Genomic DNA, 26,582 nt, shown 5'->3' with positions numbered 1-26,582 from the left:
CCTGTCGTCTCAGATTTTGAAATTATGCTTTACAGCGAAAACAATACAAGCGTTTGTGTAAGTTTATCGATATACCAGCAGAACATTAGTACACCTAGCGGCAGGTAACTTGGTCACGAAAATCAGAAAAGCAATCAAATTAATCGTTTACCTTTGATGAGCTTCGGATGTTTTCACTCATGAGACTCCCAGCTAGACAGAAAATGTTCCTTTTGTTCCATAAAGATATTTTTTGTATCCAAATACCTCCGTTAGTTTGATGCGTTATGCCTAGGAATCCATCGGAAATAGCGGCCACGACAACAGACAAAAATTCCAAATTAAATCCATAATATCGACAGAAACATGGCAAACGTTTTTTAGAGTCAATCCTCAAGGTGTTTTTCAAATATCTATTTGATAATATATCAACCGGGACAGTTGGCTTTTCACTAGGACCGGGAGGAAAAATGGCTACCTCTCTGTTTAGCTCCAAAATCACACTGAGAGCCAACAACTGACCACTTACTTAATGTGGATGTTTACGCTCATTCTTCAAAATAAAGGTCTGAAACTACGTCTAAAGGCTGTAGACACCTTAGGGAAGCCACAGAAAAAGGAATCTGGTTGATATCCCTTTCAATGGGCAATATGGATGCATAGAAAGACAGGGGTTTCAAAATAAGAGTCACTTCCTGATTGGATTTTTCTCAGGATTTCGCCTGCAATATCAGTTCTGTTATACTCACAGACAATATTTTTACAGTTTTGGAAACTTTAGAGTGTTTTCTATCCTAAACTGGAAAATTATATGCATATTCTAGCATCTGGTCCTGAGAAATAGGCAGTTTACTTTGGGAACGTTATTTTTCCAAAAATAAAAATAGTGCCCCCTAGCTTCAAGAGGTTAGCTGATATCCATTACATGAATCTTGGCTTTGGCCCCAACGTCTGAACTCTAATCGCTGATTTGAACTAACTCTACATAACATAGATGGATGGCCTGAGTGTCCGGTTATACTGTTTGCTACTACAGTATACTCAGTGGCCTGCACCAACTCATTGGCCTTGCGGTTAGAGTTTCCGCCCTGAGATTGGAAGGCTGACTGTTCGATCCCTGGCCGAGTCATACCAAAGACTGTAACATCGGGACCCAATGCGTCTCTGGTTGGCGCTCAGCATTAAGGAGATAGACCGAAGGGGCTGTTGTGAAGCAGGTTGAGAGTTTCAAGTTCCTTGGTGTCCACATCACCAACAAACTATCATGGTCCAAACACACCAAGACAGTCGTGAAGAGGGCATGACAAAACCTTTTCCCCTTCAGGAGACTGAAAAGATTTGGCACGGGTCCCCAGATCCTCAAAAGGTTCTACAGCTGCACCATCGAGAGCATCCTGACCGGTTGCATCACCACCTGGTATGGAAACTGCTCGGCATCTGACAGTAAAGCGCTACAGAGGGTAGTGCGAACGGCCCAGTACATCACTGGGGCCAAGCTTCCTGCCATCCAGAACCTATATAATACTCCAGTTACCCAAATTATATACTGTTTTCTCTGCTACCGCACGGCAAGCGGTACCGAAGCGCCAAGTCTAGGACCAAAAGGCTCTTCAACAGCTTCTACCCATTCTGACACAGACAATTTATATTGACACCCCCCCACCCCCCTCCCTTTTGCACACTGCTGCTACTCGCTGTTTATTATCTATGCCACTTCACCCCCACCTACAGTGCCTTGCAAAAGTATTCATCACCATTTGGCGTTTTTCCTATTTTGTTGCATTACAACCTGGACATACACAAAATAGTCCAAATTGGTGAAGTTAATTTTTTTTTTAATAACTTATTTCTTGTTTGATTCACAAGAAGAAAAAATATTTTGCATCTTCAAAGTGGTAGGCACGTTGTGTGAATCAAATGATACAAACCCCCCAAAAATCAATTTTAATTCCAGGTTGTAAGGTAACAAAATAGGAAAAATTCCAAGGGGGCTGAATACTTTCGCAAGCCGCTGTACATAGACAAATTACCTCAACTAACCTGTACCCCCGCACACTGACTCGGTACCGGTGCCCCCTGTACATAGCCTTGTTATTCTTATTATTATTAATACTTTTTATTTTTGTCTACTTGGTAAAAAAAAAAAAGTAAACTCTTCTTGAACTGCACTGTTGGTTAAGAGCATGTAAGTAAGCATTTCACAGTAAAGTCTACACTTGTTGTATTCGGCGCTTGTGACAAATGAAAGTTTGATTTGAGATTGGGAGAAGGCCCTGCAATAGACTAGCGTCCTGTTTAAGAGTTGTACTTCACACTTCAGAAGCAGGAGATGGCTCGTGCAAGGCTACTTATGTACTTACTATAGTATACTGAAGGCACAACCATTATGCACTAGAACTGTGTGGTGATTTGAAAGATGGCTGATATGATATCATGAAGCTAATTTTCATGATATGGTAGATATGTATACCGTTCCTAAAACATAATGGCAAATGTCATTTCTGTAATTTATTTTTCATGAATACTGTGATAAGAGTATGGTAGGGTCCAGGCTGCCTACAGTGTGGGTGGTAGGTGACTGGCTCACCTGTGTAGGGGGACCTGGGGTAGGACTATGTTGGTTGACCTGTGGTTAGACAGGTTGATAGTGTCCTATTTCTTATATTTCTTGTCTTTCTTATTGACTCTGTTTTTGACCTGCTCAGTCACATCACTAGGCCTCTGGAGCAGTGCACCGTGTTGTCAAACACATCTCATGCCTACTGAGCCAAGCCTAATCACAACCATGTTCCATAAATGAGGCAGACAATTGAGGCAGACATAAATAGCTAAATGGGGCAGACAATTATGTGATTCTATTTAGGCCCTATTACTGTAACAGTATTTTACCAATTTATTTTGATGGAAAGAAAGTCCAAGACGACATTAGAATGTACATAACCATGCATCAAAGACATATATCATCATTCTGATCTGAGCTCATTGTCCCGACACTCGTTTATGATAATTATTGGTTGCTATAGAGACAAGCTTACCATGGTGGTGTCTTTCATCTGTTGATCAGATTCAGAGTTTGGATTGGTGAGATGGAGGATAGAAATATCAAATAGGCATTTCCTATAATATTGTATTATAAAAACAAATAATTGACTGACTTCCTTGGACAGCATTGTGTGTGAACATTATGCTCTACTGTCATCCATGGAGTCATCTATTGTAAAATGGCACCAGAAGAAATGTCAGCAGTTTTACAGGCGCCTAACCAATTGTGCTATTATGTGGTTTTTTTTCGTGTTATTTGTAACTTATTTTGTACGTAATGTTTCTGCCACCGTATCTTACGCTCAAAAAATATCCTCTGGATATCAGGACAGCGCTCACTCATCTTGGATTAGACAAAGATTTTTTCTTCAACAAGCAGGACGCACAGGATTTACTACGAACACCTGACAAGGCCAACATCCCCGTCACTGGCAAGAGGAAGAGACACAGGTACAGAGGACACAGAGTGGGGTGCCGTTATCGTCAATATTATTTGCCAACGTGCAATCACTGGACAATAAATTAGACGATCACGATCATAAGTATCCTACCAACGGGACATCAGAAACTGTAACATATTATGTTTCACGGAATCGTGGCTGAGTGATGACATGGATATTCAGCTGGTGGGATATACGCTGCACCGGCAAGATAGAACAGCACACTCTGGTAAGATGGGGGGGGGGGGGGGGGGGGGGGGGGTCTGTGCATATTTGTAAACAACAGCTGGTGCCCGATTTGCTCGCCTGTAGTCTACAGTATCTTATGATAAACTGTAGACCACATAATTTGCCAAGAGAGTTTTCATCTATACTTTTTGTGGCTGTTTATTTACCACCACAAACAGATGCTGGCTCTAAGACTGCACTCAGTCAGCTGTATAAGGAAATAAGCAAACAGGTAAGCTCACCCAGAGGCGGTGCTCCTAGTGGCTGGAGATTTTGATGCAGGGTGTCATGTACTGTCATGTTGTGTCTTGTCTCTGTCCTTTCCCTTCACCCTGTCTCCCTCTGCTGGTCGTTGTTAGGTTACCTTTTCTCCCCCGCTTTCCACCAGCTGTTCCTTGTCTCCTCTGACTACCCATTCACCCCGTTTCCCACCTGTTCCCTTTTTCCCTCTGATTAGGTCCCTATATCTCTCTCTGTTTCTGTTCCTGTCCTTGTCGGATTCTTGTTTGTTGTGTTTCATGCCTGAGCCAGACTATCGTCATGTTTGCTGTAACCTTGTCCTGTCCTGTCCGAATCTGCCGGTCTATCTGAGCCTACCTATGTTTGGTTATTAAAGAAGCTCTGTTTAAGTTAGTTCGCTTTTGGGTCCTCATTCACTCACCGTAACAGAAGAATCCGACCAAGAATGGACCCAGCGACTTCGGATCCTCTCCACTCAGCCGTCGGGATCCAGGGAGCGATGCTAGGCAGACACGAGCAGGAAGTGTCTGCTGCTCGACATGCCGTTGAGACCCTGGCCACCCAAGTCTCCAACCTCACAGAACAGGTTCACCATCTCCGCCTCGATCCACCGGCCACTTCCAGGGCTTTCGAATCTCCGGAGCCCAGAATCAATAACCCGCCGTGTTACTCTGGGGAGCCCACTGAATGCCGCTCGTTCCTCACCCAGTGTGATATTGTGTTTTCTCTCCAGCCCAACACTTACTCCAGGAGCACTGCTCGTGTCGCCTACGTCATATCTCTCCTTATTGGACGGGCTCGTGAGTGGGGCACGGCAATCTGGGAGGCAAGGGCTGAGTGTACTAACCAGTATCAGGACTTTAAGGAGGAGATGATACGGGTTTTTGATCGATCTGTTTTTGGGGAGGAGGCTTCCAGGGCCCTGTCTTCCCTATGTCAAGGCAATCGATCCATAACAGACTACTCTATTGAGTTTCGCACTCTTGCTGTCTCCAGTGGCTGGAACGAGCCGGCCTTGCTCGCTCGTCTTCTGGAGGGTCTCCGCGCAGAGGTAAAGGATGAGATTCTCTCCCGGGAGGTTCCTTCCAGCGTGGATTCCTTGATTGAACTCGCTATTCGCATTGAGCGACGGGTTGATCTTCGTCAACGAGCTCGTGGAAAGGAGCTCGCGCTCTCCGTCGCCCCCCTCTCCGCATCACTACCATCTTCCTCTGCCGGCTCGGGTGCTGAGCCCATGCAGCTGGGAGGTATCCGCATCTCGACTAAGGAGAGGGAACGGAGAATCACCAACCGCCTCTGTCTCTATTGCGGTTCCGCTGGTCATTTTGTCACTTCATGTCCAGTAAAAGGCCAGAGCTCGTCAGTAAGCGGAGGGCTACTGGTGAGCGCTACTACTCCTGTCTCTCCTTCAAGATCCTGCACTACCTTGTCGGTCCATCTACGCTGGACCGGTTCGTCAGCTTCCTGCAGTGCCTTAATAGACTCTGGGGCGGAGGGCTGTTTTATGGACGAGACCTGGGCTCGGGAACATGACATTCCTCTCAGACAGTTAAAGGAGCCCACGGCCTTGTTCGCCCTGGATGGTAGTCCTCTCCCCAGGATTCAGCGTGAGACGCTACCTTTAACCCTCACTGTTTCTGGTAATCATAGTGAAACCATTTCTTTTTTAATTTTTCGTTCACCTTTTACACCTGTTGTTTTGGGCCATCCCTGGCTAGTTTGTCATAATCCTTCCATTAATTGGTCTAGTAATTCTATCCTCTCCTGGAACGTCTCTTGTCATGTGAAATGTTTAATGTCTGCTATCCCTCCTGTTTCCTCTGTCTCTTCTTCACAGGAGGAGCCTGGTGATTTGACAGGGGTGCCGGAGGAATATCACGATCTGCGCACGGTGTTCAGTCGGTCCAGGGCCACCTCTCTTCCTCCACACCGGTCGTATGATTGTAGTATTGATCTCCTTCCGGGAACCACCCCCCCCCCGGGGTAGACTATACTCTCTGTCGGCTCCCGAACGTAAGGCTCTCGAAGATTATTTGTCTGTAGCTCTTGACGCCGGTACCATAGTCCCCTCCTCCTCTCCCGCCGGAGCGGGGTTTTTTTTTGTCAAGAAGAAGGACGGGTCTCTGCGCCCCTGCATAGATTATCGAGGGCTGAATGACATAACAGTGAAGAATCGTTATCCGCTTCCTCTTATGTCTTCAGCCTTCGAGATCCTGCAGGGAGCCAGGTTTTTCACTAAGTTGGACCTTCGTAACGCTTACCATCTCGTGCGCATCAGGGAGGGGGACGAGTGGAAGACGGCGTTTAACACTCCGTTAGGGCACTTTGAATACCGGGTTCTTCCTTTCGGCCTCGCTAACGCTCCAGCTGTCTTTCAGGCATTAGTCAATGATGTCCTGAGAGACATGCTGAACATCTTTGTTTTCGTTTACCTTGACGATATCCTGATTTTTTCACCGTCACTCCAGATTCATGTTCAGCACGTTCGACGTGTCCTCCAGCGCCTTTTAGAGAATTGTCTTTTTGTGAAGGCTGAGAAGTGCACTTTTCATGCCTCCTCCGTCACATTTCTCGGTTCTGTTATTTCCGCTGAAGGCATTAAGATGGATCCCGCTAAGGTCCAAGCTGTCATTGATTGGCCCGTCCCTAAGTCACGCGTCGAGCTGCAGCGCTTTCTCGGCTTCGCGAACTTCTATCGTCGTTTCATCCGTAATTTCGGTCAGGTGGCAGCTCCTCTCACAGCCCTTACTTCTGTCAAGACGTGCTTTAAGTGGTCCGTTTCCGCCCAGGGAGCTTTTGATCTCCTCAAGAATCGTTTTACATCCGCTCCTATCCTTGTTACACCTGACGTCTCTAGACAGTTCGTTGTCGAGGTTGACGCGTCAGAGGTGGGCGTGGGAGCCATCCTTTCTCAGCGCTCCCTCTCTGACGACAAGGTCCACCCATGCGCGTATTTTTCTCATCGCCTGTCGCCGTCGGAACGTAACTATGATGTGGGTAACCGCGAACTGCTCGCCATCCGGTTAGCCCTAGGCGAATGGCGACAGTGGTTGGAGGGGGCGACCGTTCCTTTTGTCGTTTGGACTGACCATAGGAACCTTGAGTACATCCGTTCTGCCAAACGACTTAATGCGCGTCAGGCGCGTTGGGCGCTGTTTTTCGCTCGTTTCGAGTTTGTGATTTCTTATCGTCCGGGCTCTAAGAACACCAAGCCTGATGCTTTGTCTCGTCTCTTCAGTTCTTCAGTAGCCTCCACTGACCCCGAGGGGATTCTCCCTGAGGGGCGTGTTGTCGGGTTGACTGTCTGGGGAATTGAGAGGCAGGTAAAACAAGCGCTCACTCACACTCCGTCGCCGCGCGCTTGTCCTAGGAACCTTCTTTTCGTTCCCGTTCCTACTCATCTGGCCGTTCTTCAGTGGGCTCACTCTGCCAAGTTAGCCGGCCACCCTGGCGTTCGGGGTACGCTTGCTTCCATTCGCCAGCGTTTTTGGTGGCCCACCCGGGAGCATGACACGCGTCGTTTCGTGGCTGCTTGTTCGGTCTGCGCGCAGACTAAGTCCGGTAACTCTCCTCCTGCCGGCCGTCTCAGGCCGCTTCCTATTCCCTCTCGACCGTGGTCTCACATCGCCTTAGATTTTGTCACCGGACTGCCTTCGTCAGCGGGGAAGACTGTTATTCTTACGGTTGTCGATAGGTTCTCTAAGGCGGCTCATTTCATTCCCCTTGCTAAGCTTCCTTCTGCTAAAGAGACGGCACAAATCATCATCGAGAATGTTTTCAGAATTCATGGCCTTCCGTCAGACGTCGTTTCGGACAGAGGTCCGCAATTCACGTCTCAATTTTGGAGGGAGTTTTGCCGTTTGATTGGGGCTTCCGTCAGTCTCTCTTCCGGCTTTCACCCCCAGTCTAACGGTCAAGCAGAACGGGCCAATCAGACTATTGGTCGCATCTTACGCAGTCTTTCTTTTCGTAACCCTGCGTCTTGGTCAGAACAGCTCCCCTGGGCAGAATACGCCCACAACTCGCTTCCTTCGTCTGCGACCGGGCTATCTCCTTTTCAGAGTAGCCTCGGGTACCAGCCTCCGCTGTTCTCATCTCAGTTCGCCGAGTCCAGCGTCCCCTCCGCTCAGGCTTTTGTCCAACGTTGCGAGCGCACCTGGAAGAGGGTCAGGTCTGCACTTTGCCGTTATAGGACGCAGACTGTGAGGGCTGCTAATAAGCGTAGAACTAAGAGTCCTAGATATTGTCGCGGTCAGAGAGTTTGGCTCTCCACTCAGAACCTTCCCCTTAAGACGGCTTCTCGCAAGTTGACCCCGCGGTTCATTGGTCCGTTCCGTATTTCTCGGGTCATTAATCCTGTCGCAGTTCGACTTCTTCTTCCGCGATACCTTCGTCGCGTCCACCCGGTCTTCCATGTCTCCTGCATCAAGCCCGTCCTTCGCGCCCCCGCTCGTCTTCCCCCCCCCCCCCCCATCCTTGTCGAGGGCGCACCCATCTACAGGGTCCGTAGAATTTTGGACATGCGTCCTCGGGGCCGTGGTCACCAGTACCTCGTAGATTGGGAGGGGTACGGTCCTGAGGAGAGGAGTTGGGTTCCCTCTCGGGACGTGCTGGACCGTGCGCTGATCGAGGATTTCCTCCGTTGCCGCCAGGTTTCCTCCTCGAGTGCGCCAGGAGGCGCTCGGTGAGTGGGGGGGTACTGTCATGTACTGTCATGTTGTGTCTTGTCTCTGTCCTTTCCCTTCACCCTGTCTCCCTCTGCTGGTCGTTGTTAGGTTACCTTTTCTCCCCCGCTTTCCACCAGCTGTTCCTTGTCTCCTCTGACTACCCATTCACCCCGTTTCCCACCTGTTCCCTTTTTCCCTCTGATTAGGTCCCTATATCTCTCTCTGTTTCTGTTCCTGTCCTTGTCGGATTCTTGTTTGTTGTGTTTCATGCCTGAGCCAGACTATCGTCATGTTTGCTGTAACCTTGTCCTGTCCTGTCCGAATCTGCCGGTCTATCTGAGCCTACCTATGTTTGGTTATTAAAGAAGCTCTGTTTAAGTTAGTTCGCTTTTGGGTCCTCATTCACTCACCGTAACACAGGGAAACTTAAATCAGTTTTACCTAATTTCTATCAACATGTTAAACGCGCAACCAGAGTGCAAAAAATCTAGATCACCTGTACTCCACACACATAGACGCATACAAAGCTCTCCCTCGCCCTCCATTTGTAAATCTGACCACAATTCTATTCTCTTGATTTCTGCTTACAAGCTAAAATTAAAGCAGGAAGCACCAGTGACTCGGTCTTTAAAAAAAGTGGTCAGATGAAGCAGATGCTAAACTACAGGACTGTTTTGCTAGCACATACTGGAACATGTTCCGGGATTCTTCCGATGGCATTGAAGAGTACATCACATCAGTCACTGGCTTTATCAATAAGTGAATCAAGGACGTCGTCCTGACTGGTTGCATCACTGCCTTGTAAGGCAACTGCCCGGCAAGGCACTACAGAGGGTAGTGCGTACGGCCCAGTACATCACTGGGGCTAAGCTGCCTGCCATCCAGGTCCTCTACACCAGTCGGTGTCAGAGGAATGCCATAAAAATTGTCAACGACCCCAGCCACCCCAGTCATAGAATGTTCTCTCTACTTCGGCATGGTAAGCGGTACCGGAGCGTCAAGTCTAGGACCAAAAGTCTTCTCAACAGTTTTACCCCCAAGCCATAAGACTCCTGAACAAGTAATAAAATGGCTACGTGGAATATTTGCATTGTCTCGCCCCCCCCCCCCCCAAACCCTCTTTTACTCTGCTGCTACTCTCTGTCTATCATATATGCATAGTCGCTTTAAATATACATTTATGTACATACTACCTCAATTAGCCCGACTAACCAGTGCCCCCCCGCACATTGGCTACCCAGACTATCTGCATTGTGTCCTGCCACTCACCACCCGCCAACCCTTCTTTTACGCTACTGCAACACTGTTTATCATATATGCATAGTCGATTTAACCATATCTACATGTACATACTACCTCAATTAACCTGACTAAGCAGTGCTGTATGTAGCCTCACTACTGTTATTTTTCACTGTTTTTATTTCTTTGCTCATCTATTGTTCACCTAATACCTGTTTTTTACTTAAAAATCGCACTGTTGGTTAGAGCCTGTAAGTAAGCATTTCACTGTAAGGTCTACTACACCTGTTGTGTTCAGCGCACATGACAAATACACTTTGATTTGATCTGCTGCGTGTCCAGCTTTATCAGGGAAAATCCCTCTGTTGTTAGCTTGGATTCAATAAAATAAAGAACATTTGATCTCAGCAGCTTCTGTATTACAGTGGGTCTGTTTGCTTTTCCACATAAAGTATTTCCACAACAGCAAAGGCCTGAGTCAAGAGCGATGTCTTCATGTTAGTGGTTTGCTTTGCTTTCTATAACCAGTAAGGCAAAAAAACAAATATCTCTGGCTTCTTCCTCCTCTTATTGTTTCCTCCTGCTCCCTTGCTCCCAGAATCCCAGTCTCCTGGCTGCTGTAGTCTAATGAGATCAGAGGAGCCTCCTTTGTTTCCATGGTGACGCCTCCAGTCGTCTACAGTGTGGCTTTCCCTCCCAGTGCAGCCAACTTAGACAACGCATCCACTGCTATAGCTGGGAGAGCCCTCTCTCTCTCTCTCTCTCTGTTTCTCTTTGTTTTCTCTTTCTCTCCCCCCCTGACCTTTCAGCCGTAAAGTGAGCAAGATACAACAGTTCAGTGGGATGGATGATAGGATCACCAACTTCTATAGAAAAAAAGTGTGCTTCACTGTAAGGAAACAAGGACCACATAATATGATTTGTAATGGAATTTGAACCTCCGTCATAGACTTTAACTTAGTGCCAGGCCATGTTGGAAAAATATTGCCTTTTTTGGCATCATCTGTATTGCATGTTCAGTCGCAAGTACTGAGACAATCACAGCATATTTCAGGCAGAATCACACTTTATTTTTGAATACTCCCAACCCCAGCGATCCATCAAAGAGTGTGCTCCTCTCCTTTACCCTGCCTGCCAGCAGCCATTCCAGCCTTGTCGACCTCAGGATCCTCTAATAAAACAGGAGCAGGTGCTTTTTGCCAGCTCTCATCCTTCATCTCACTGGGGCTGATTCCACACTACAGGATGCTCCCTTCCTACTGCTTCCTCGGAGCATATTCTTCACATCTCTCAACCATAATTTAGTCCCAATCCCAGTCCTGCTATTGAAATGGATAACACATTATATGACTAGATGTGTATTAGATGCCTATTGCAAACATGACATTGTTAAGATATCGAAAGTCAATGAGAATATGAAGGGAATGTGTTATTTGTGAAATGTAAAGCTCTCACAAAGATTATGTCATCCAGTTTTTAAGATATTGACAGACAGACAGACAGACAGACAGACAGACAGACAGACAGACAGACAGGAAATGGAGAAAGACAGAGGAGGCATCATTCTCAGGGGAATCTTGGCTTTAGACCAACTAATGCCCTGCCAGCTGACTGCTGAGTGTGAGTATACAGTAGAGTAGTGCCGCTGGCCGGCTGGTCCTCCTTACATAATGGGCTCTTTTCCACTTCACCTGCACTAGACTGGGCTAATGGGCCTCCCTGGTTTATGCAAGATGATGCTGCTGGCTGACTGTGTGATGTTCTATTCCAGTGACAGGGTGAGATAGTCATCTATTTCAGCCTCTACTACTCCCAGCTGCGTGGTGCTGGAAGAGGGAACTGGCTGAGGTGGGCTGTGCGTGCGTGTGCTGTGCATGGGGCATATCTCTAGTGCTCAGCCGTATTGCACGCGGTGTAATTACTGAGTCACTGAGCGTCTCCTTGACTACAAATAATGGAGTTGTAATGCATGTTGAATGAGTTGTTGTGCAAACTGGGAGGACATTTGCATTGCATTAAGCATTGGAATTCTGGGAGTTGTGTAGTGAGTCCTACTGTATGTATCTAAACATTATGTGAGGTAAGGGCCACTAAAAACAGGTTTAATGGTCTGAATAATGCATGCATTCTCTAAACGTGTTGTAACACCAATTACAAAGCGACACATTCTGTGTAGAGCAAAGCTTTATGGATTCTCTCTCAGTGCTATGCATGGCCTTTCACAGCTTTCCTCAGAAATGCAGTGCTTTCTTCATTTTTCTAATTCTGTTCGAGTTGCACTTTATCTTACATTATTGTGGAGAGTAAACTGATCCATGCTGGCCCACTGATGTGAGATCAAAGTGCTGATATCGTCCTTTTCCATTCAGATCATTTCCATGGCCCTTGCTGACCTGCATATGCAGTATGCATCTCACATGTTGATGAACAGGTTGCTTTTGTTTCCACCTGAAATCAATCAAATGCATCTCACACAGAGAGGAGTATAACATAGGCATTTTGAGGGCTCTTACTGAGCACTACACACCCAGGCAGAATGCTCAGGAAGAGCCCTCTACACACCCAGGCAGAATGCTCAGTAAGAGCCCTCCACACACCCAGGCAGTATGCTCAGTAAGAGCCCTCTACACACCCAGGCAGTATGCTCAGGAAGAGCCCTCTACACACCCAGGCAGAATGCTCAGTAAGAGCCCTCTACACACCCAGGCAGTATGCTCAGTAAGAGCCCTCTACACACCCAGGCAGTATGCTCAGTAAGAGCCCTCCACACACCGAGGCAGTATGCTCAGTAAGAGCCCTCTACACACCCAGGCAGTATGCTCAGTAAGAGCCCTCTACACACCCAGGCAGTATGCTCAGTAAGAGCCCTCTACACACCCAGGCAGTATGCTCAGTAAGAGCCCTCTACACACCCAGGCAGTATGCTCAGGAAGAGCCCTCTACACACCGAGGCAGTAGGCTCAGTAAGAGCCCTCTACACACCCAAACTGTTACAGACCTATATCCATCCTGCCCTGCCTATCTGAAGTCTTCGAAAGCCAAGTTAAAAAACAGATCACTGACCATTTCGAATCCCACCACACCTTCTCCGATGTGCAATCTGGTTTCCGAGCTGGTCATGGGTGCACCTCAGCCACGCTCAAGGTACTAAACGATATCATAACCGCCATCGATAAAAGACAGTACTGTGCAGCCGTCTTCATCGACCTGGCCAAGGCTTTCGACTCTGTCAATCACCGTATTCTTATTTCGCAACAAAGCCTCCTTCACTCATGCCGCAAAACTTACCCTAGTAAAACTGACTATCCTACCGATCCTCAACTTCGGCGATGTCATCTACAAAATAGCTTCCTACACTCTACTCAGCAAACTGGATGCAGTCTATCACAGTGCCATCCATTTAGTTACCAAATCACCTTATACCACCCACCACTGCGACCTGTACGCTCTAGTCGGCTGGCACTCGCTACATATTCGTCACCAGATCCACTGGCTCCAGGTCATCTATAAGTATATGCTAGGTAAAGCTCCGCCTTATCTCAGTTCACTGGTCAGAATAACAACACCCACCCGTAGCACACATTCCAGCAGGTATATCTCACTAATCATCCCCAAAGCCAACACCTCATTTGGCCGCCTTTCCTTCCAGTTCTCTGCTGCCAGTGACTGGAACGAATTGCAAAAATCGCTGAAGTTGGAGACTTTTATTTCCCTCACCAACTTTAAACATCAACTATCTGAGCAGCTAACCGATCAATGCAGCTGTACATAGTCCATCTGTAAATAGCCCACCCAATCTACCTACCTCATCCCCATACTGTTTTTTATTTTATTTACGTTTCTGCTCTTTTGCACACCAGTATCTCTACTTGCACATCATCATCTGCTCATTTATCACTCCAGTGTTAATATGCTAAATTGTAATTATTAGCTCCTATGGCCTATTTTGCCTACCTCCTCATGCCTTTTGCACACACTGTATATAGCCCTCTATAGACTTTCTTTTCTCTACTGTGTCATTGACTTGTTTGTGTTATTGGCTTGTTTATTGTTTACTCCATGTGTAACTCTGTATTGTTGTCTGTGTCACACTGCTTTGCTTTATCTTGGCCAGGTCGCAGTTGCAAATGAGAACTTGTTCTCAACTAGCCTACCTGGTTAAATAAAGGTTAAATAAAAATGAGCCCTCTACACACCGATGCAGTATGCTCAGTAAGAGCCACCTACACACCCAGGCAGTATGCTCAGTAAGAGCCCTCTACACACCGATGCAGTATGCTCAGTAAGAGCCACCTACACACCCAGGCAGTATGCTCAGTAAGAGCCCTCTACACACCCAGGCAGTATGCTCAGTAAGAGCCCTCTACACACCCAGGCAGTATGCTCAATAAGAGCCCACTACACACCCAGGCAGTATGCTCAGTAAGAGCTCTCTACACACGAAGCAGTATGCTCAGTAAGTTCCCTCTTTACACAAGACAGACAGTATGCTCAGTAAGAGCCCTCTACACACCGAGACAGCCATTGGCAAAATGTACAGTTCATCAGCTGGAGAAAGTTCCTAAATTACAAAGCAGTGACTGTGTCAATTCTGTAAAACCTCCCTCTCACACTCAACTGCATTAGATTAATTGTGAAATATGCTGACATTGCACAATTTCACCCTTCACCCTCTTCTGACATAATTTGTTTATGATCGGAGAGCTTAGTCCCTATGAAACCCCCATCAGATTCACCTGTCAGTGGATGTTTTGATAATTTCTTTGAATCCTCCTCATTCCTAGCCATGACACTGATGATTGTGCATGCTTGAGCCTGATGGAGTTGAGGAGCATAACAGTGTTCTGTGGGCATAGCCATTAACTGCTGCTCAAGCACTTCACTGGGCGTTCATGGGCTTATGTAATAGAGTACTCTGGACTTTGAAATGTTGCTTGAACAGTTTCTAAACTATCTTTTGCACTGAATTTACTAAAATGTCAATGTGAAATGTGTCTTTCCCTTAGCGTTTGTTTGACTGAGGGGGGTTAAGCAGTTTTACATATTGAGTATTTACAGACATCTTACCTCAATTCTATCCATTCAGTCTCATACAAACGTACGTAGCTAGCTCTGATCTTTTTTCTTGATCCTAATCATGAAAGGCACATTGAAGAGCGTATTGTTTTCAACTAACCCTCAGGGCTGAAATGAATGTGTTCTCCTCCGAGCCCAGACAGTACCAGACAGGGTCTGCTGTGTTTATGCTCTCTCACCCCTCCGTCTCAGACCACTCACATGGTCCCGCCTGTCATTTACAGAACAGGGGAGGAGGCAGGTCATTATACTGCCAATAAGATCACATCCCATACAGTAGAGTCAGCCAGACAGTCAAACAGACAGCTAAACAGACAGACAGAAAGATAGACAACCAGACAGAAAATGGGTAAGCCAAACAACCAGTCGGCCAGTCAAACAGTCATTCAGCCAGACAACCAGACAGATTGATAGACAGACATTCAGCCAGCCAAACAGCTAGTCAGCCAGCAAGCCAGACAGACAGACAGGGTATGTCTGATAGCCTGCTACATTCCTGTCAGTGAGGTAGAACCATAGAACATGTGGACAGAGAAGTATCCCCAATAGAGCCTGGCTCAGTATCCTACATGTTCTTAAATATTGCACCCCCTGGTATCCTGTATCACTCATATCTAACATGGATGTGTTACTCCAGACAGAGCTTGTGACTGTGTTAGTTTTCACCTATATTTCCCTGCCATTGGAGCAGCAGAATGAGATTCTCTTCCCAGGCTTCTCCAGGGAGGTGCTGTAAACATACATGGTTGACTAATTGATAATCAAGATAATGGGTTTGACTTTTATACTCTCATGTCAGCAGAGTTTATGTATGTGAGGAAGATAATTAATCATACGGCTCCCCCAGGCATAGGTTATGATCAATTCCTTCGCTACATTGCAGTTTGCTTCCAGGTCCCCTAAAGAATTATTCAGGGAAATCAACTAGTCACTTTGTGATATTATGTTGTTTGTTTACATTCATTGCCAAATTATTATTAGGAAAGTAGGCAAAACAAAAACAACCATACAATAATAGTCCCAGATAAAAGTATTGGTTGTTTCTTTAGTTAAGATGGTCATTCAGTAGCCGTAGCAACAGTCTAACAGATGCGAGTTCTGCTGTTAAAAACAGAGAGGATGGTGTTTCTCCACTACCTAAAGGTCCATTAAGTAACTCATCTAATGGTACATGCCTCTGCAGTGATACTGACGGGGCTTTTACCCTGCGTTGGCCAGATGTTGTTTCGTGAAGAGGGACTACGTTCTGTAGCATGCTTCACAGAGTGCCACAAGGTGGGATCAAATATATATATATTTTTAAGTACATAAAAAGAAAAAGGAAATCACTCTCAAAGAGCAGAGCCATTATAGAAACAGGAATGATTTAAAGGACACAGGCACGGTTAGTCACATACTCTACATGCCATCACCAACAGGAAACAGTTGAATCACATGTTTATTTCCTTATTGCAGCTGAGAGGAAAACAACTATCATCAATGTAACATAATTAAGTAAATTATACACTTTTTTTAATGCATTTTGGTGTACGGCCATTCATTTAGGAACCTGCTTAGCTACGGTCAATTTAGTTAATTGAATGGAGAGTAAGTTGACTAATGTATCTTCTATATTCATAGTGAAGAAAGACATCTGCCACGTTGTACCTCTTACAGCGGCTTAGTGGAGCTTCTATATTCATAGTGAAGAAAGACATCTGCCACGTTGTACCTCTTACAGCGGCTTAGTGGAGCTTCTATATTCATAGTGAAGAAAGACATCTGCCACGTTGTACCTCTTACAGCGGCTTAGTGGAGCTTCTATATTCATAGTGAAGAAAGACATCTGCCACGTTGTACCTCTTACAGCAGCTTAGTGGAGCTTCTATAATCATAGTGAAGAAAGACATCTGCCACGTTGTACCTCTTACAGCGGCTTAGTGGAGCTTCTATATTCATAGTGAAGAAAGACATCTGCCACGTTGTACCTCTTACAGCAGCTTAGTGGAGCTTCTATATTCATAGTGAAGAAAGACATCTGCCACGTTGTACCTCTTACAGCGGCTTAGTGGAGCTTCTATATTCATAGTGAAGAAAGACATCTGCCACGTTGTACCTCTTACAGCAGCTTAGTGGAGCTTCTATATTCATAGTGAAGAAAGACATCTGCCACGTTGTACCTCTTACAGCGGCTTAGTGGAGCTTCTATATTCATAGTGAAGAAAGACATCTGCCACATTGTACCTCTTACAGCAGCTTAGTGGAGCTTCTATATTCATAGTGAAGAAAGACATCTGCCACGTTGTACCTCTTACAGCAGCTTAGTGGAGCTTCTATATTCATAGTGAAGAAAGACATCTGCCACGTTGTACCTCTTACAGCAGCTTAGTGGAGGCCTATACTTAAGGGACTAGCATTTCATAGTCTCCCTTACTCTGCAATGCTCGGGCAACATCGTAATGCTGTCTTTGGCTGGCGCTCTGTTTTCACTGCCCTCACTGTGCTCCCTCTGTCTGCTCTGTCTGCTGGCAGGCGTAAGTATAGATAGAGAGATGGCAGAAAGAGTCTCTGATCCGCTTGAAGAAAGACCCCTGGGAGCAGCCCAGTGTAGGCCTCTCACTGCACTGTCCTCTGACCCATGCTGGCCACTTTGAATATGGGGAAACACACACAAACCTGCTTTGTTCTCTCTGGTGGCTGAAGCAGTGACAGCAGAACTTAAACCCCAGTGATATCCGAGTCAGATAGGTCCTGGTTGGGTTGGTGTTGAACTTTTGTCATTCATTGTCATCTCAAACCTGTTTTTGGAATATTAAAGCAATATATTGTAAAGCTACAATATAAGCCCTAAAAATGAGGCCATACCAGGGACCACTGTGTTTGCCATACCAGTGTGTTGCCTCATGTTGGGATTGGTTCAGTTGGGAGCATGTACCAGGTCCTGAGGCTTTCTGTCTTTTCTATAGTGGCAGGCAGGCAAACAGGCAGGGAGGGAGGCAGGCAGGCAGAAAAGCGAAGTGCTCTGATCAGAGCAGAGAGGAGAGGGAGTCTTGGGAGGCTGATTTCACTGAAGATAAGATATCTATATTTCAGGATGCCAGCTGCAGTCTGGAACATTAGAATAGCAAGCCAGATCATGCTAGAAGACGGGGTGTTCTCACTGGGAGAAGCCATAAGCAAGAGATGATGGCCATCTCCTCTCCAGCCGTACCATATATTTTCTAGAGTCTGATATGTACTAGTTGATGTGGGGAAAATGAGATTCACTTCATTTCCTAATTCTTTCCTTTGTAATGAAGGTAATCCCATCTGGGAGTGTTATAGTAGGCTGTGATTAATTCACATCCAGGGGAAAGGGAAGGAAATGTCAGTTTTAATGGAAAGAACCAAAACAATTCTAGGTTTCACCGCCCTGCAGTGAAGCTATACTGGCAGAGACCCCACTCCTACTTTCCATATGTTAACCTATTTTCTGTGGGTATCACATCTTTGTTGCATACAGTAGAGTCCTAAAGTGGCACACATTTTCACAAAGCAAGGTATATTATTCTGGTTAATATGAAGTATACTTCATGATCGTATTATTCTAAAAACAGTTTGTGTTTTAGGTAATGTTGAAACCTTTCTTTTGCCATTAGTAATTGGATTCACTAGCAGCTACACCAACATCTCTGTGTCCTCCGTCATGCTTTCTGCTGTCCACTCCCTCATGCTTTCTGCTGTCCCTTCCATCATGCTTTCTGCTGTCCCTTCCATCATGCTTTCTGCTGTCCCCTCCGTCATGCTTTCTGCTGTCCCCTCCGTCATGCTTTCTGCTGTCCCCTCCGTCATGCTTTCTGCTGTCCACTCCCTCATGCTTTCTGCTGTCCCTTCCGTCATGCTTTCTGCTGTCCCCTCCGTCATGCTTTCTGCTGTCCCCTCCGTCATGCTTTCTGCTGTCCCCTCCCTCATGCTTTCTTCTGTCCCCTCCGTCATGCTTTCTGCTGTCCCCTCCCTCCCTCATGCTTTCTGCTGTCCCCTCCCTCATGCTTTCTGCTGTCCACTCCCTCGTGCTTTCTGCTGTCCACTCCCTCGTGCTTTCTTCTGTCCACTACCTCGTGCTTTCTGCTGTCCCCTCCGTCATGCTTTCTGCTGTCCCCTCCCTCATGCTTTCTGCTGTCCTCTCCGTCATGCTTTCTGCTGTCCCCTCCCTCATGCTTTCTGCTGCCCCCCCATGCTTTCTGCTGTCCCCTCCCTCATGCTTTCTGCTGCCCCCCCATGCTTTCTGCTGTCCCCTCCCTCATGCTTTCTGCTGTCCCCTCCCTCATGCTTTCTGCTGTCCCCTCCCTCATGCTTTCTGCTGTCCCCTCCCTCATGTTTTCTGCTGTCCCCTCCCTCATGCTTTCTTCTGTCCCCTCCGTCATGCTTTCTGCTGTCCCCTCCCTCCCTCATGCTTTCTGCTGTCCCCTCCCTCATGCTTTCTGCTGTCCACTCCCTCGTGCTTTCTGCTGTCCACTCCCTCGTGCTTTCTTCTGTCCACTCCCTCGTGCTTTCTGCTGTCCCCTCCGTCATGCTTTCTGCTGTCCCCTCCCTCATGCTTTCTGCTGTCCTCTCCGTCATGCTTTCTGCTGTCCCCTCCCTCATGCTTTCTGCTGCCCCCCCATGCTTTCTGCTGTCCCCTCCCTCATGCTTTCTGCTGCCCCCCCATGCTTTCTGCTGTCCCCTCCCTCATGCTTTCTGCTGTCCCCTCCCTCATGCTTTCTGCTGTCCCCTCCCTCATGCTTTCTGCTGTCCCCTCCCTCATGTTTTCTGCTGTCCCCTCCCTCATGCTTTCTGCTGTCCACTCCCTCGTGCTTTCTGCTGTCCCCTCCCTCATGCTTTCTGCTGCCCCCTTCCCCCTCCCATGCTTTCTGCTGTCCCTTCCCTCAGATTGGAGAGGCTGAGCAATGACACTATTCCCCTGGAGCTATTCCCCTCTCCTCCCTCCCCTTCTCTCTCTTTCAGTTCTCCTCTCTCCCATCCTCTCCTCCGTGAGACTGCAGTCAGATCCTCTTACGATGGATGTGAGGTTTTAGGCAGAAGTGTCTTGATTATGCAGTCAGAACCCCAGGAGAATGAGGAAATGGTTCTTCATCTGAAATCTAAAAGGAAAGTGAATAAATGAAGTGTTACTTGAATCACAGTGGAATCAACACTGTGTGGTGGTGTTACTTGACTGTGTTGAGTTAATTTCGAAGAACTCTTTCAAAGTGAAAAAGACATGGGAGGGGCCTCTATATTTCCAAGCATGCTTTGTGTAAGGTTGCTTTTTAGAATAGTTTGTTTTTGGCCATATATCCATGTTTCTGCATGCACATGGATTAATGGATCTTACACTACACAGAGATAAATAACATACATTTCTGTAAACTAATCCCATCTGTAAGTGGTAGGACTTATTCATTGAGATGGTTGTTCCAGTTTAGGTAGTGTCATCTATCAATCTTCCTTACCTTGGCAGTAATTCTAACCTCAGTTGCAGGGGATTAAAAGCTCCAATTGTTCGATATCCTAACTCTGGTTGGATGCAAATAGAAATCATATAACACTTTGCGAGCCAGCATAATGTGACTTGCCAATGTGGCCTGCAAACCAGGAGTTTCAGACCACTGTGTTAGGGTAAAACTGGGATGTTGAAGTATGGTATTGTGAAAAAAAGTGATATATTGTCATATAAAATACAATATTTATAATAAAATATTAACTTAGGTACTCTGAAAGCCATCCAATGCAACAATCATGTCTCTGTCACTAGCAACCTCAGTCATGGGCGGTACTGGTACCTCTAAAATTCACTCGAAAGGCACACTGGGAAATAAATATACAAATAAGGCTTTACACCCTACAGTGTTAAAACAACACCTCAAACCTAGTTACTGTAACACCACAGATGTTGATTCCTTAACACTGAGAAAGTGTTAACAATATCAGCTCTAAAAATAAAACATTTTAAGTTGGAATTTGCAACGTCCTTGGTGTTAGGGTTCCCAACACTTTCAGGGTGTTAGTTTATAAACACTTTGAAAAGTGTTGGTTTAACACTACTTTGAGATAGTCACATATTTATAAGAAAGTGTCAAATGTAACACTGTTGGTGTAAAAATTTAATTAGCAAATTTGCTGTGTATTCACTCTTTGTGTCAAGGCCCCCTCTGCATATCAACATCCATGTGAAATCATTCATATTCTCCACACTGTCTCTCTCTCCTGGTAGATGCTTCAGATGATGTAGTAATGTATTCTAAACCACCCCGCTGATACTCTATTACACATAAGTGTCTGACACAAAGCGCATGATAGCCCCTGTATTATTAGGTAATACAATACATAGGCCGTCTTTTTCAGAGACATTTAAGCAATAAGGCACGGGAGGGTGTGGTATATGGCCAATGTACCACGGCTAAGGGCTGTTCTTATGCACAACACATTACGGAGTCCCTGGATATAGCCATTAGCCGTGGTATATTGGTCATATACCACAAACCCCCAAGGTGCTTTATTGCTATTATAAACTGGTTACCAACGTAATTAGAGCAGTAAAAATAAATGTTTTGTCATACTTATGTTATTATGTCTGATGTATCATGGGTGTCAGCCGATCTGCATTCAGGGCTGAAACCACCCAGTTTATAATTTGATTTATCTCACATACAAGTCCTTCATGAATGCTGGAGAAATTTGACATTGGCGTGAAATGCTAGATAATGGTTTTAAAAATACACAAGGAATCATTCCTCATTGTTTTCAGGAATGTAATGTTTGGAGATGGGAATGAATGTTATATTGAAGCTCTTGAATTTCCTCAATCGTTCATAATGCAAATGATATGTTGTATGTTTATGATGGATAGTGGTACAGATTGTAGTATTGTCAGTCTGATTGTCTGTTTGATTGTGACCAGGATGCTGGCTACAGTGGGAGCAGACTTTGACTTGAGAACTCTGAGGGCAGTACGGGTCCTGAGGCCACTGAAACTGGTGTCTGGAATCCCTAGTAAGTACAATGACTTTGGAATCACTGGAAAAAGGAGAAACAATTTAATGATTGGATATGTACATTTTTGAAGTTTGCCATTTAAACGTTAAAACATGTATTTACATATTTCATTTTTGTTCATGTCATCTTATGTACAGTGCCTTGGGAAAGTATTCGGCCCCCTTGAACTTTTGCCACATTTCAGGTTTCAAACATAAAGATATAAAACTGTATTTTTTTGTGAAGAATCAACAACAAGTGGGACACAATCATGAAGTGGAACGACATTTATTGGATATTTCAAACTTTTTTAACAAATCAAAAACTGAAAAATTGGGGCGTGCAAAATTATTCAGCCCCCTTAAGTTAATACTTTGTAGCGCCACCTTTTGCTGCGATTACAGCTGTAAGTCGCTTGGGGTATGTCTCTATCAGTTTTGCACATCGAGCGACTGACATTTTTTCCCATTCCTCCTTGCAAAACAGCTCGAGCTCAGTGAGGTTGGATGGAGAGCATTTGTGAACAGCAGTTTTCAGTTCTTTCCACAGATTCTCAATTGGATTCAGGTCTGGACATTGTAGCACCTGGATATGTTTATTTTTGAACCATTCCATTGTAGATTTTGCGTTATGTTTTGGATCATTGTCTTGTTGGAAGACAAATCTCCGTCCCAGTCTCAGGTCTTTTGCAGACTCCATCAGGTTTTCTTCCAGAATGGTCCTGTATTTGGCTCCATCCATCTTCCCATCAATTTTAACCATCTTCCCTGTCCCTGCTGAAGAAAAGCAGGCCCAAACCATGATGCTGCCACCACCATGTTTGACAGTGGGGATGGTGTGTTCAGTGTGATGAGCTGTGTTGCTTTTACGCCAAACATAACGTTTTGCATTGTTGCCAAAAAGTTAAATTTTGGTTTCATCTGACCAGAGCACCTTCTTCCACATGTTTGGTGTGTCTCCCAGGTGGCTTGTGGCAAACTTTAAACAACACTTTTTATGGATATCTTTAAGAAATGGCTTTCTTCTTGCCACTCTTCCATAAAGGCCAGATTTGTGCAATATACGACTGACTGTTGTCCTATGGACAGAGTCTCCCACCTCAGCTGTAGATCTCTGCAGTTCATCCAGAGTGATCATGGGCCTCTTGGCTGCATCTCTGATCAGTCTTCTCCTTGTATGAGCTGAAAGTTTAGAGGGACGGCTAGGTCTTGGTAGATTTGCAGTGGTCTCATACGCCTTCCATTTCAATATTATCGCTTGCACAGTGCTCCTTGGGATGTTTAAAGCTTGGGAAATCTTTTTGTATCCAAATCCGGCTTTAAACTTCTTCACAACAGTATCTCGGACCTGCCTGGTGTGTTCCTTGTTCTTCATGATGCTCTCTGCGCTTTTAACGGACCTCTGAGACTATCACAGTGCAGGTGCATTTATACGGAGACTTGATTACACACAGGTGGATTGTATTTATCATCATTAGTCATTTAGGTCAACATTGGATCATTCAGAGATCCTCACTGAACTTCTGGAGAGAGTTTGCTGCACTGAAAGTAAAGGGGCTGAATAATTTTGCACGCCCAATTTTTCAGTTTTTGATTTGTTAAAAAAGTTTGAAATATCCAATAAATGTCGTTCCACTTCATGATTGTGTCCCACTTGTTGTTGATTCTTCACAAAAAAATACAGTTTTATATCTTTATGTTTGAAGCCTGAAATGTGGCAAAAGGTCGCAAAGTTCAAGGGGGCCGAATACTTTCGCAAGGCACTGTAATTCTGATAACCAGAAATGTTAAATGAAGGAACTTAAAGGGCCATTTGGGGTCTCTCCTGTGATGCGTGTTAAAACTCTCTCTCTCAGGTCTTCAGGTAGTTCTAAAGTCCATCATGAAAGCCATGGTGCCTCTGCTGCAGATTGGCATGCTGCTCTTCTTCGCTATCCTCATGTTCGCCATCATCGGCCTAGACTTTTACATGGGCAAGTTCCACCGGACCTGCTTCAGGACTGATACAGGTATGCACAATGCACATCGCTATGAAATCTTAAGTCACCTGTGTTTTGTGTAACTGCTATAGCTTGCATATGTAGAGTTGATATAAATGATGTACTGAGCTACAGCCTATAGTTCTGGGAGCTACTGTAAGCATGTTTGTCTGTGTTTGCATGTTTGCACACAGAACTTACCTTGTTGTGTTTGTGTGTGTCTCAGGTGAGCAGGCAGCAGAGTTCCCCTGTGGTTTGGAGGCTCCAGCGAGGACCTGTGAAAATGGAACTGTGTGTCAGGAATACTGGATCGGCCCCAACTATGGCATTACCAACTTTGACAACATCCTCTTTGCTATTCTGACCGTCTTCCAGTGCATCACCATGGAGGGATGGGTGGACATCCTCTATAACGTGAGTTCACCCTACTGTACATTTTACTGTGATATAACAAAAGTTGACCTACTCTATTGGTCAACTTGTCCTTCTGTACGATGGTAAATATTTATTCCCAAACATAGTCTGGGACAGTTGTGGGATTCGATAAATATCAAATTAATACAACTGCTGGTGCAACAGCCTCATATTGTTTATAAACTATTAGGCTATTTCTTCACATTACAAGTGCAGCAATGCTCACATGGCAGTAAACTATAAGCACAAATGTTCAAAAATGCAATCAGAGGGAAAATGCCATTCGCAAAAATGACCTCAAATGCGATTATGCATGTAATGGTTTATTATAAAGGTATATTTTTATGGTGAAAATTATCTTCCCCAATTTTGAAACTCACGTGCTGCCTATGTATGCCAGTTAGGCTCTACACCGGGGCGGCAGGTAGCTTAGTGGTTAGAGCGTTGGGCCAGTAACCGGAAGATTGCTGGATCTAATAATTTTGTCTTTACATATACTAAATAATATGTGTGAAATTAGTTTTGATTTAGAATGGACAATTATCATGCACCTGTCTCAGAGCAGGGAAAAAACATGTCATCTATGCACTTTAATAACAAACGTTTATGCCAGCCAGGTAGGCTGTACTCCTGTTGTAAAGCGAAGCAATGTGCTTAATATTAGGAAAGTTGAGAAATAAATATAGTAGGCCTAGTCTATAGAAAGCTGATGGGATCCTCCTCTTTTTAATAAACTGTTTTCTAATGCAATTGCATAGCCTATAGAAATGTTGCGCACCATGAGCTCATGTGCTCTCATGAAGTTTTTGATGTGATCCCTTTTCCATGTTATTCACTATAGAATGCAATGGACCTTTTTTGTGGAAACGTTTGGAGCGGGGAAAAAACTTGTGAGAAGATTTGATCTTGAATAGTGACATGTAAACTGGTTGTTGTGTGCATGGAGGGTTGTCCCAGGTTGGTAGTACAGTCCCAGTGCACCCTGGAGGCATTATTAGACAGAGACGGAGTCTGCTGGATGTGGAAGGCTGAGTCACAGGGCCGATTCATGTTAGAGACAGACTCAAGGTTTAATCCTGGTCTTCAAACAAATCCCAGCCTGTGACATTTGCATAAGAGTCACATTTAGATCATGAAAAAGGATATGATTGTGTAACAGTGTGAAATGTTTAATAGCTTGAGTGAGAAGACAGTGTGCTCATTCTCTGCAACCTGTGGAGCCTTTCCTAGGAATGGGATTGGCTTACTCAATAGATGTTTTGCTGCTGAAAGCTGTAAAGTTGGGACAGGGAGATGGTGTCTTCTTCTCGGATGTAAAATAATTGTTTCCCCTACATTTCCAGTCAGGACTCTTTCTCCTAAGGTTTGTGCCACACTTTACCAACAAGGATAGGCTGTCAATCTACTATTTTGCAATGAGACTTTCTGTGGGTGTTTTTAGAATACTGTTGCGTTCAGAATTGATTCATTTATACACCACTCTCAGCATTTGTCTCTTGGTAGGATTTTCGACAGCATTTTTAAACAATACTTGCTGAGCTCCAATACTTTTAGCTGATAGGAGCATGTTGTGTGAATACAGTAGTCTCTATGTTGAACCATGCACATCCATGCACCCTGTGGTCTATATCAGCGGTTCCCAAACCTTTTCACTCAGCCTTTCCCCCCTGCGTGTCCCGTTTGTTTGTATTTGCCATGGGGTGGAGAGAAACTGTTGCAGTTTTAATATACACATTTAGTCAAGTTTTATGTGATATCTGAGTCAAACATTACAACAAAATCAATGGGTTAAAAAAACTAGCTAAAAATCATTAGCTGACATGGGCTAGTTGATCTGAACATTTCTGACAGGTTATGAATAGCTCTAAGGTATGCAATGACTGACATGACAAGAGGAAAACTGATGATGCACTACCAAGTTTCAAAATGGCTCCTTGTGCACATTACTATTAAAACTTCCAAGAGTAAGTTGAAAGCCTGACTGAGTGGAGGGGGGGGGTTCTCCACACCCCCCCTTCCGACCCTACAATTTTGGAACCACTGGTCTATATTAAGGAGGCTCCTTCAGAAACAGCCAGGGATGGACACATGTGGTGTCTCATTCCCAGCTTCATGCCGCTCTCCTGCCACGCCTGATGGTGAGCAGCATATGCCAGTCTTCCGGTGCCCACCACTTCACTCTGCTACGCCTCTCTCTTCCCTGGTGCTTAGCAACACAGTGCCATTCTGCTGCCCCGACGCTGGCAGAGGGAGGAGTCTTCCAGCTGATGAGGGATCTATATCTTTCCAGCTCTCTCTCCCCTGAAA

The 26,582-nt window shown here is 45.3% G+C and overlaps 1 protein-coding gene across 1 annotated transcript in view; it reads left to right on the top strand.

Moving 5' to 3' along the window:
- The window catches only part of cacna1ba (calcium voltage-gated channel subunit alpha1 Ba), a 170,078-nt gene that overhangs the window by 31,770 nt on the left and 111,726 nt on the right, over positions 1 to 26,582 (top strand). The window contains exons 4-6 of the mRNA XM_090237216.1: positions 21,810 to 21,901; positions 23,739 to 23,891; positions 24,088 to 24,275. Of these exons, the coding sequence (XP_090093342.1) occupies positions 21,810 to 21,901; positions 23,739 to 23,891; positions 24,088 to 24,275 (433 nt within the window). The remainder of the gene's footprint in view (positions 1 to 21,809; positions 21,902 to 23,738; positions 23,892 to 24,087; positions 24,276 to 26,582) is intronic.

The sequence above is a fragment of the Oncorhynchus mykiss genome, chromosome 6 (genome assembly GCF_057628025.1).
Source record: "Oncorhynchus mykiss isolate SJ-2025 chromosome 6, ASM5762802v1, whole genome shotgun sequence".
Taxonomy (NCBI): domain Eukaryota; kingdom Metazoa; phylum Chordata; class Actinopteri; order Salmoniformes; family Salmonidae; genus Oncorhynchus; species Oncorhynchus mykiss.
The sequence above is the reverse complement of the archived record's forward strand: the minus strand, read 5'-3'. Positions and strand labels throughout refer to the sequence as shown.